This window comes from Delphinapterus leucas, chromosome 19 (assembly GCF_059928025.1).
Source record: "Delphinapterus leucas isolate spDelLeu-1000000601 "Yukka" chromosome 19, BTC_Dleu_Yukka2, whole genome shotgun sequence".
Classification (NCBI taxonomy): domain Eukaryota; kingdom Metazoa; phylum Chordata; class Mammalia; order Artiodactyla; family Monodontidae; genus Delphinapterus; species Delphinapterus leucas.
The window spans coordinates 24,193,569-24,205,737 of NC_143147.1; the positions used below are offsets into that span (position 1 = coordinate 24,193,569).

Here is a 12,169-nt window from a genome sequence, read left to right on the forward strand (position 1 = left end):
GGACTGTACTCAGAGTTCAGTGCATATGAAATTGTGTTAACTGTGGTCCTTTTAGCCAAATGGACATAAAACTTTGTCTCTTCAGATTTTCCCACATGCCACTATGAGAATCTTGAAGAGAATCCATAATATTTACTCTCTGATAAATAAGAATATTTCAAATTTGATATTGCGATCCATTCTTAGGTCCAGTGTAGCTGAGCTGGACATGAATTGAAGAACCAGGATTAGAACTAGAAAATAAAACCTATCTACTAAAAATGCTACATATGGGACTTTCTCGTGCTTAAGGCCAAGCCATAAAAGGCTCTCATACAGGATGAGCAAAGAAGCCTTTTTAAAAGCCATATTGTGAGTGCTTTATAACCATTTCAAGTATGCATTCCAAATAGTCTTCCTGTATCCTCTTTAGATATTAAGGAGCAAGTATACTACAAATAAAAATCCAGATGGAATTATATGGATTTTAGTATACTCATTAGAAAGAAATTAAATCGGTTCATTTCCAATGTATTAAAATGTAATTTATACTCTACCGAGACCTCCTGATATTTTTCACACTGTAATTTAATTCAGTAAACATTCGGACACCTATTTTGTAGGTATACACTAGGTACTCTGGAACATTTAAAGATGAGAGAGACCCTGGTCCCCAGACACTTGACAGTTTTTGCCTATGGATCTCAGTATTCGGTTTCAGCTAAAGTTGTTATTTCCTTCTGAGTCATGTTGTTTAACAAGTTCTTTGTGTACACAAGTTCTTTGATTTTTAGGTACGAGATTAATACTACAATGCTCTGAAGAAAATAACCCGATATCCAGATTTTATCTTGAATTATCCCAGATATTCATTGTTTACTACATGCAAGGCACTCTGTTAGACCCAAGGGAGTGGCGGGGGCTACTAGGACATGAGACCTGCCCTCAAATAGATTTCAGAACAGTAAGAGTGGCAAAGTATACACAGATAACTATTTTGCCCTCTTTCGTGATCTCTTTTGTACTTATGTTGTACCTTATACTATAAACTATTCTGATCATTCAAAGGGACATCTGTTCGGAAAAATCAAGTAATAATTATGGCAAAAGTTTTATAATATATCTTTGACCTCAAAAATATGTGAGGTCACATATTTTATAATTTTTTAACAAAAATAAGCCTGTGATCTATTTTAAATGTCTTTTCACTTGGAAAAAAAAACTTTCATTTTTTTCTTTGATCACCTTATTTTACTGTTAGTATTAGAGTATGGATTTTTTAGAGCAAGGACCTATTTAGTTGAACTTTATTTTAAATTCACTTCTTTCACTTTATTTTGGGGCTATGTCCAGGCCTGTCAGTTATTCAGTCACTTTGCTTCTGTAATGCAGACCTCCCTCCCAGGAAGCCGGGTGGATCGGCTAGCCCAGTAGTGCTGACAGCTGTGTGCAGAAAAGGTTAGTTTATCAAAACCATTTCTCCAAAGGGTAGACTTAGTCACACTTCTGCTGTGTTTACCAGGTTTAAAACGTCTCCCTCTTAGAAGAAACTTAGAGGCCTCTATTTTGAGACTACTTAAAATCTCCAAAACAATTTTAATGTTTTAGGGAACTGCTTACCGTATCCCAGACCTTTATTTGGTATATTCTTGATTTAGTTTTCCCTCTTTTTTCTTTGTTATTACACCGTATTTAAGGGAGAAAAATAATTTTAAGCTGAGCAATTGCTTGGTGTAATTTCTGCTAATTTTCCATTTCATTTTTTATTGTAATTCTTGATTTACACTAAAATTCTTACTTCTAATAAAGGTGGTAAAAACACATCTATCTGTAAAATTGTAAGTTCGGCCATTTATTTAGAGATTGTAACGTTTGGGAAATTAATGGTCAGACTTCAGTAATTAAAACAAGAATCCTCCTGAAAACCAAGGAAAATAATAATTATCCAGTATCTAATCATATTTCAGCCTTTAAAAATCTTACAGATATCACTCACTTTTGTTTTTTCTTCCATTCTGTGTCTGTGAAGCTTCTCTGCCTTGCTCTAAATCAGCAGTTTTCATGCAGCTGTTGCCTCATCAAGGTACTCTTTACTTTTGTCATCTTTGCACGAAATACTGCTTACCCTGCGCTCATCCTGGGCACATGGCATGAGACTTCATTCACCAATCCCTGTAAGCAGAGTCTGGTTCAGGCACCTAAAGAATCTGTAAGGCCATTACTGTAAGGTCTGGATGCTTACGGTGCCACAGGGCTGAGACTTGTCTCGATGAAAGAGCTGTTCATGCTCCCCCTGAACACTGAAGATGCAGTCCCAGCCCTGGACTAACACAGGCAGGTTAACAAGAAACTCCAGGGAGAGTTAATAGAGAAAGGAGGGTATGTGGTTTGGGGAAGAGTTTTTAGCTTAGGAAGTAGTTATTTTCCCCAAATATAAATACAAAGCCAACCCCAGCATTTCTGTAGAAATTAAAGCTGGCTGTCCACTCTTGTCACCCGTGTTCAAAAGAAAGGAATATGGGGCTGCCCTGGTGGCGCAGTGGTTGAGAGTCCGCCTGCCAATGCCGGGGACACGGGTTCGTGCCCCGGTCTGGGAAGATCCCACATGCCGCGGAGCGGCTGGGCCCGTGAGCCATGGCCGCTGAGCCTGCGTGTCCGGAGCCTGTGCTCCGCAACGGGAGAGGCCACAGCAGTGAGAGGCCTGTGTACCGCAAAAAAAAAAAAAAAAAAAAAAGAGAGAAAGGAATGTGGTCCTTAGTTAGCTCAAAGGACTAAGAAGAAAAAAATGTGATACACTTATGTCTAATTTATAAAAGATGCCTTTTCTTTCTTTTACTTTTCGGTGATTAGTATACAGAAAGATTAGACCTGTATAGAAAAAGAGGTGTTAGCAATTGATGAAAGACCATTACAAATATTTTTTAAATTCTTATAGTTACTCTTTTGTATATCTAGCTCAAAATATGAATTTTCTAAATATATATTTAACACATTCCCATCAATGTATTACTATAGCATAAGAACAAGCTATAGTTATCTTTCCTTCTAAGAAGACATATTTCTTGCTTATTTACATTAGCGTCAGTAATTTTACAAATTCTAGTATAAAATTCGAGTCCTTTGCGTTTGTTCTACAATTCCTTTCAGTACTTCACTTGGTCTTTTTTTTTTTTTCAGGTATTAGGAGCATCTTAATTTATGCTGTAATTATCTGTGTGCAAAAAGTCTTCACCTAGCCTATCTGATTCTTCTAACAATCCTTTGAAATAGGCACGTCTACTGTTATTTTTAATTGCCAGATTAAGAACTGAAACCAAATAAGAGTTCTGATCCAAACAGACTGGAACCTGGGTCTTCTGATGTGCCTCACTGTATGTGTAACAAATGAGCCTTCTGACAGCTTTGTCTTCTCATAGATGCAATCAGAGTTTTCCGACAGGTTTGCCATATGATATATGTGATAAACTAAGCAATGCAGATTCAGGGAACTTACTGTCGCCTTGTGCAGGTGGTGGGAGGTTTGGATTATTATATGTTTCATTTTTGTTGAATAACTTCTCACAAATCACCTAACCCATTTTTCCTCAGCTTCTCAAGAGCTAAAAGGGATTCGATCCTTTTATTATTTCATGAAAATATTAGGTTCCAGTTTGAGAAATCATTTTGGTGTTTAAAAAAATAGGTGACTTTTTAAAAATTATTTGTCAGCCTGGAACTATATCCCTAGTTGTCAAAATAAACCCTGATACCTGCCTTCAAGGAACTCATGTTTGAGCAGAGGAGATAGACATATAATAGATATGTAAGTTATTTATATATGTTATTTAACTATAGTGTAATCTAATAATTTTTTTCCCTCTTAATTCACTGAATTTTGGCCAGTAACACCTTTTATTTAGGATTTTATCTTTATCTGGAACCACCACAGTTCACTGAAGCACAGTGCTTATTCATACACTGCTGTAGAGAACCTTCAGCTGCTTCTGCCCTGCATGTTGTTTGTAACTGGCTGCATGCTTAACCACAGCATATCTAAAGGAACTTAAACTAGCAAGTCAGGACCACAGAGGTTTTTACCTTTATTTCGCTTGGGTGGTGGCCTTTGGATTTCTGTCACCTCATGGATTTCTGCTTTTGTGCCCACTGAGAGTCAGAAGGGAAAGCCAGTGCTTAGGGGCATAAGAGAGACCAGGATGCAAAGCCTCCAAGCGGCCTTGATGAGCAGGAGTGCAGCACCAAGGTCTGCTCACCAATTTAAAATATAGTATATGTACCAAAGCAAGATGGATCTGTCTCCAATTGGGCAGTCAGGCTGATAATCTGAGAGTTTTTCCTATAGAATGTTGAGACCAAACCCTTCACTACATTCTAAAAAGGTTTCTAGATTTATTTTCAGAGGGTTAAAAAGAAGAATGCTGCCAAAATTCTCAAAAGTGAGAATTATGCTTAGAAACCAGGATACTGGCATCATTCTGTTTCATACTAACCTGGCTTTTTTCAAGGTGCTATTTCTTGGTATAAATATAATGCTTTTTTAAAAAACCTCCAAGATTTTTATGTCAGCTTCTCCTTAGATCCTTAAATAAAACACCTTTGCTGTGAAGTTGAACTTAGGAATCACCATCATGCCACATTTACCTGTGTGTGACTTGTAGGGTTGGGTCACTAAGTAGGAAGAAAACATATACACAAAAACAGGTAATGAATTGAGATGAAAACTGAGTAAAAGTGGGACATCAGCCTCTCACATAGCATTGAAGCTTTGGGTTATCAGTGACAGTCCTGGTTACTTGCTTAACAAAACAGGAAATGGAATATTCTTAGTATGTCTTTGAAGAAAAACCTTCACCCTAGTGACTTACTCTGATTATAATTTATATAATTTTAATTCTTAAGAATTAAACTGAACAGGCCCTTGTCCTCAGATAGTAGCTTTGCCACCTTGCAGTGTGATGACTGCTCTGCCCCCCCACCCCCAGAATGAGCCATAGTCCAGCAGTGGCAAGGCTGCACCAAAGGTGGTCACACAAGAAAGAGCCCCGGAGTGGCAGATTGCTGGCAGAGGGCCACTGGCCCTCCAGTGGTCATCAACACTGTGTCCCTCCTGGTGACCGTCCCCTGGTTGTTTCAAACCCTTATCTTTAAAGTTCTAGTTTTGCCCGAATCTTATTTCCTATTAAGGAAATAAACTTAGATAAGGAACTATTGGACTTGAACTTTTAGGCCACATGCAAATTTGAGGAAATGGAAAGTCAAATACTCAGACAAGTTCATGATCACTTCAGATGGAAGAAGCTAAAAAAAACTGTCTTTTCCAATAAAAATATGGCGCCACCCCACTGGAGATCAGAGGTTGCATGCTTTTTGGCTCTGAATTGCAGCCATCACATTTAAAAATGGAAACATCGGTTCAACCAATGTTTGTTGAAAAAGACGTCAACTAGATCTTATAGGAAAATAAAAATGCATGATAAACGATCTTTGCCCTTCTAGTTGCTTTTATTCTAGTAGAGAAAATATGACATATACACAAGTTGTGATAATATAGGCAAAATATAAATGCCATATAAAAACAGGCAGAAGGGGCTTCCCTGGTGGCGCACTGGTTGAGAGTCCACCTGCCGATGCAGGGGACACGGATTCGTGCCCCGGTCCGGGAAGATCCCACATGCCGCGGAGCGGCTGGGCCCATGAGCCGTGGCCGCTGGGCCTGCGCGTCCGGAGCCTGTACTCCGCAACAGGAGAGGCCACGGCAGTGAGAGGCCCGTGTACCGCAAAAAAAAAAAAAAAAAGAAAAAATACGGGTTGCATTTTATCTTGTAGAGATTGGTAAAGCAATTGAAAGAGCTACACAGATACACATTACAGAGTTCAAGGCACATTCAAGGGATGATGAGCAGTCTCCTTTCAATTTTGTTATTTCTTTTCTAAATAGCTCTGGAGAAGATGCAAATAAATATGCAGAAGAGAATAAAAATCATCCAGAATTCTGCTACCCAGAGAAAAGTTCTTTGAACATCACAGTGTACTTTCTTCCGTTTATCTTTCTACCCGTAGGATTAGATTGGAACAGATTCAAGAGTGGGTTCACTATGCTTGCCTCCTGGAGAGGTGTTGCTGACATTTTTAATGACGCACTCACACTCCCAGCCCAGTGCACTTTGTCATATGCCAGTGTTCCTTTGATAAGCTCAAGACAGCAAACCTCTGTGGAGCCTGTGTAAACCAGACCATGTGCCTGTAGATGCCTCATACGCTGAGTTGAATTCAAGGCTGAATCCAAACAAAGATGTGTGGCTCCTAGAAGGAGGTCATCACAGATCCATTTCCTGTTCAAGAACCAACAAACAAATAGATGTGTGGGTCTATGTACATCTTCAGTAACGTAAATACTTTTTGACTTGACGTACTATTTTTTGTCCAAAAATAGAAATTTTTCCATTGTCAAATTTACTATTTTAAAATTCAGATGGTACAGATAAGAATAAAGCAGGGAATTCCCTGGTGGTCCAGTGGTTAGGACTCCACGCTTCCGTTGCAAGGGGCATGGGTTCAGGGAACTAATGTTCTGCAAGGCGTGTGGCTCAGCCAAAAAAAAAAAAAAAAAAAGAATAAAGTAAAAATTACCTGAAATCACACCATCCAGAGATAACATTTTTTGGCAAATGTTTTCCCAGCCTTTTTGTTTATTTTCCCCTGTATGTGGATTTTTTTCCCCCTAATCCAAAATTATGGTCATTTTTCTGTATCTGTAAATATCAATCAGTACTTTACATTTTGATACAAATTGCTAAAATACTTTTTGTTTTCCTACCAGTAGTTATGTCAAAGGTGGGTATAATCGGTCTAATTATTTTAGTAAATTTTATTCAAGTATGGCAGAAAAGCACACAGATTATAAATTTACAACCTAATGAACTTTTAAGAAGTAAACATACTTAAAAATCCAGATCAAGAAACAACATCGCCAGCACCCCAAGAAACCATCCTCATGCCCCCTTCCAGTCACTTCTTCCCCAGAGGTAACCACTATTCTGTTACCTGTCGAATTTGTAATCTTTACTAATCTGATGAGTAAAAAATAGCTTGTTTTTGCTTCTAGTTACTTTTATGAAGTTACTAATTAGATGATTTATAAAAATACATTGTAGGGCCCAGTTTGGGGGGGTTTAATCTCCTCCATGAGAGAAATAAATGGCATCTGTTTACGGTACAGAACAAAAAATGACTTGCCAGAGTTAAAAAGAAGATCAAAGCAGAAATTCTACAGTATGACCTTTTTGATATATTATTTTCTCAGTAAATATTTGAGTTCCTTTGGGGTAGGCACTATGATTTAAAAAATAAAAAGCATCTGCCTTTCTTTGAAATGATGAATTTCTGTACCTTCTGCAACTGCAGAATGTATTCTGTGTTTAAAACACCAGTAAGGCTACGTGGCTAGAAGCTGACCTCTGCTGGAAGCTTCTGTTTTGATTTGGAGGAAGGCGTTCTAGTCTTTGGTGGCTGCTAGCCTTTCATTCAGCTCAATCCTGCCTGCCTCTAGCTTTTCCTTGCAACTTCTCTGTTTTGTTTTTTTCTTTTCCTTATGCTATTTTTCTGCCATGATAGCAAATTTTGCTTAACAAAGTGTGAGGTTTTCTGTGTGACAAGATCTTTGTAAACACTCTAGCAACTGACTATTAAAATGAATGCAAAAACAATACACCAGCTTGTATCTCGTATACAAATCGTGAGATTCAGTCCTGGAGCTCAACACCACAGGAGAGGGGGTAACTGGCTGCTCTGTTTCTCTCCAGGAATCGACAAGGAGAATGTTGAACTCTCCCCTACCACTGGGCACTGTAACAGTGGGCGAACTCGTCATGGATCCGCAAGCCAGGTGCAGAAGCAAAGAAGCGCTGGCAGTTTCAAACGTAATAGCATTAAGAAGATCGTGTGAAGCTTTCTTTCTTTCCGTTTTCAAACAGACTTAACTTATACGGGCTCTTCACTAGTGACCCCTCACCACCGTGCTGTGATGCTGCACTTCATGTTTTATAATGAGCCCATCCAGTCTGCCATGTTGCCAGATGATCAACTCTTGGAAGCGTTGCCTAAATTTAATGCTGCTTTTTTCTTTAACTTTTTTTTCTTCTACTTTTGGTTTGTCTGGTTTAAGCAAGTGTTCAGAACAACTGCAAAGAAAGTGGGAGGTCAGGACACTTGAACTGAGAACATCCCAATTGTGAGAGAGGATGATTTCTTGAATACTGCTACTACTGGCCAGCTATGAAAGCCATTTGCACAGAGCTCTGCCTTCTATGTTTTCCCCTTCTTCAACATACAAAGTAAAGTGTTAGTCTTATTTACACACTTTTCAAGATAGAAGTTAATGGGAGAAATAATAATATAACCCCAGTATGTTTAATCTGACTTTTAGCTGTGGACTTTTTTTTACCTTACAAAACTGAAGAACCATAGAGGTCAAGCCTCAGCGACTTCATACCATAAAGCCACAGGCGAGGTACTTTGGGGGGTGGGGGAGGAGGGATTTAGTATTTTGTAGTGGGTTCTTAAGAAGTACTAACACTTGAGTATTAGCAATAATTACAGGAAAATAAGCGTAACCACATGTATCTTAACATTACTGAATTAAAGAGATGAGTTCTGAGGCCTTATCCAAACTCAGTCATCCAAACTAGTTTATATTTTTCTCCAGTTGATTATCTTTTAATCTTTAACTATGCTAAAAGTCGTTTTTTGTTTTTGTAAGCCAAAACTATACTAAGTATAGTAATTATACATTTTTCCCCTCCTCTTCTTCTTTCCTAAATAATTCCGAGCAGGGTAATCAGTGAACAGAGTGTTGCAAATTGTTCCTAGGAGGTAATTTCCGTAGATGGTTGCATTAGCTCCATACAAAATGGAATGGTACGTGACTATTAGAGTAGACGATGCTTTTATCTTGTTTAATAATTTTCCCAGAAACATAGAGTGTGGTGTATATTATCAAAAATTTTTTGATGAGATGTATTTTAAATGTCTTGTAATCTTTCCTCTCCCCTCCAAAAAAGTCAGGAATCTCTTTAGCAAAAACATTTGGGCTCTATATGATAGAATTGCATTTAATCACTGTGAAAAGACTGGTCAACCTGCATTATTATGACAATAGGGGACCTTAAGAGTTGCTGCTATACTGAATGGTATGGATTATCATGGCATTGGAATTTCCATAGTAATGCAGATCCAATTTCTTTGTGGTACCTGCAGTGTGCAAAATAATTTGACTTCAGTGAATATATTAGTATCTGGATGTTCCAATTTAGGACTAAACCATATTTATTACAAGAAGATATTATCCCCCTATTCCTGGGTTCCCTTTATATGTTAAGGTGTAATGGCTTTGGGAGAGAAGAAGAAACCTAGGGGAGGGGGAGTTTCCTGAAGTGCTATTTCATGAGTGGATTTCAGTAAATTAAATTCCACAGCTAAATCAATGGTACATTTAAATGTTCTGATTTTAATAATATAACACATTTCACATTTATCCACACAGTAACAATGTAATATGTTAATGTAAATAAAATTGCTTTTGATATTCAGAAATAACAAGAATTTAATTTTTTTAATTTGTTTACAGTCCTGGGAAAAGTAAGAACCGTTAGCCAAAATGAAAAAAACTTTAGTGTTAATAGTTATTTTGACACTGAATTGTTGGAAAATATTGAAGACAGGTGCAATTAACTAAACTTTTGTTTTTAACTATTGTAGACGCTTCATTAGAATAGAATGTTTATAATAACAGAGCAACTGAGACGATAAGGAATTAAGACTAGAGCTGAGTTTAGAAACAGATCATTAACAGCCCGGTGCCAAGGATGCCAAGCTGCTGGTAAGGTCCACGTTCCCCCACACCCCAGAGCTTCTGGGATGGGCATCACAACTTCCTGGCTCCTGGAATAAAAGGCAGATGCGAGCCTTTAATCATTTTGGTTCCATGTTTTTCCCTCTTTGTTGTTGGTTTGGTGCAATGACAGTGGGTAGTGTTATGCTATTTTGCTTCTCCTATCAAAATAGAGGAACTTCCAAAGGTTTACCGTTAAAAATACTGATCTTTCCATAAACAAGTTTTCCAAGGTATGCTATGTCTTAAATTTATTCATTATTTCCCTCTAGTGTAATGAATGGATGAATTCACTTGAAGTACCTCATGAAATTAATGATCTGCATTGCACAAATCAAAATTGAGCCTTCTTTGAATTGCAAAAATACTTTTTACCAGTATATCCTGGGAATTTGAAAACTTATTAAGGTTTAAGATTTACCTTGTTTGAAGAACTTCTGCCTTTTGAGGAAAATCCAGCTTTCCAAGAAACTGAAATGCACATGAGATAAATCTCTCACCAGTATGCTTCCTCTGAGAAATGAAACTGTTTTTTAGGCCTCATACTTATAACCTGCACAAGAAATTCTGACGTTCATAGTAGGTTGCCTATTTTGCATAATTGGATGTAAGTTCTATAAAGTAATTTGTTTGGGGTTTGTGGGTGTTTCCCCTGACTTTTTAAAAAGGAAAACATTAACTCACCGTGTTTTTTGGCATGCATGATCTCCCTGTTTTATCACTGCCCTGTCCCAGGGGTGTGCCCTTGTTTGCCAGCACCGAGACCCAGTTCACTAGCTTTGGGGGGAAGTGGCAAGTGCTCTGTCCTGCATCCACTCAGCACCTGTCCGTTAACTGGGTGCCGGCTCTGTGCAGGTCCTGGGCCAGGGCTGAGGGCACCACAGAGAACAGCCGGCTGCCACCGCCATGAACGGATGTCCTGGGGGAGACAGAATGTAAGCCGGCAACCCTCCCTGCTCAGTGGGTTTTAGGGGTTTTCAGTTTTCTTTTGGCTTTTCTGGTTTTTTTGGTTTTGTTTTTACATCCCACCCCCAACCCAGGCATAATGAGGCATGTCTTATTCAATGTTATGCAATGGACTTATACAAAAATTCACTCCTAGTGTCAGCCACACAGTTTTTTTTAATGCAGTATATTCACCTGTAAATAGTTTGTGTAAAATTTGACAGAAAAGTATATTTACTACACTGTAAATACCTGTGATGATATATTGTATTATTTTGCTTTTTTGTAAAGCAGTTAGTTGCTGTACATGGATAACAAACAAAAATTTGATTATTCTCGTGTTAGTACTGTTAACTTCTTCCTGCGACTGCGTTACATCATTTAAAGAAAATGCTGTGTATTGTAAACTTACATTGTGTATGATAACTTCCTCTCTTTTCCATTCAGGCCCAAACTTTGGCAGTTCCCTTGTCTACAACCTCGTTAATATTGTAAGCAGTTGTACGCCAGCAGGAGAAATACTGCCCAACAGACAAAATCTACCATTGTAGGGGAAACTGTAGAAATCCATTTCAGATCATTGTTGTTCCCGTCCCATTTTCCTCCCTGTGTATGTACTCCTCCCCTTTTTTTTAAGTAAAATGTAAATTCAATCTGCTCTAAGATGTGGGGAGTTATTTCTTCACATGCATCAGCTCTGTTTTCTCACTTCCCCGCACTCCTCCCTGATCTTTTGGAACATTAAGGCCATTTCCTTTCTTTTAAGGATGTCTTAGGTTCTCCTCAAACCACCATCACTACCCCCGCACCATGGGAAGGACCTTTCTATTTCCAGAACCTCTCTAAACAAAAGGTAAAATAATTTTGGTGAAATGTGTAGGGGAGAAAAAAGTTTCCCTTGAGCCTCCTAGGGTCTCTGGCTGAGTCTGAAAATTAAACTGATAAATTAATAGGAGAAAAGCACACACATTTATTTAATACAAATTTTACATGACACAGGAGCCTTCAAAAAGAGATGAGAAGACCCCAAAAATCAGTTAGGCCTGAGTATTTCTATCCTAGGTTTGATGAAGAGTGAGCATTTGTGTAAAAATCTGATAGGCCAAAGACTATGAGGTAAGTGTGGTGAAGTGGGGGAAACCTAGCAAGGCCTGTTCCAATTTTCGAAGTCCCTCTGTCTTGTCTTCAGAGATAAGGATGCTCCTTTCCTCCGGGGTTAGGGAGGGCGCCTCTCAAGTGAAGGTTTTATGACCTGTTTTCAGGAGACGATGGCAGGGGAAAGGTCAGAGAAACCTTCCTGCTTCTGCCATTTCCTCAAGCTCCTTCAAGGTGCCATATTTTGAGGTCATATGTCCCGAA

General features: G+C 38.5%; 1 protein-coding gene across 9 annotated transcripts in view; it reads left to right on the forward strand.

Annotated features, from left to right (window-relative positions):
* NF1 (neurofibromin 1) overlaps window positions 1-11,468 on the forward strand; it is a 255,886-nt gene extending 244,418 nt beyond the window's left edge. For 4 of the 9 annotated variants that reach the window (XM_089900773.1, XM_089900776.1, XM_089900774.1 and 1 more), the window contains 2 exons: window positions 1,372-1,437; window positions 7,779-8,740. In XM_089900773.1, coding sequence (XP_089756899.1) covers window positions 1,372-1,437; window positions 7,779-7,921 — 209 coding nt within the window. In that variant the 3' untranslated portion in view covers window positions 7,922-8,740. Of the gene's footprint in view, window positions 1-1,371; window positions 1,438-7,778; window positions 8,741-11,257 lie in introns of those variants that run through there. The other 5 variants (XM_089900775.1, XM_089900777.1, XM_022595550.3 and 2 more) reach the window with 2 other exon arrangements.
* Window positions 11,469-12,169: the final 701 nt, after the last annotated feature.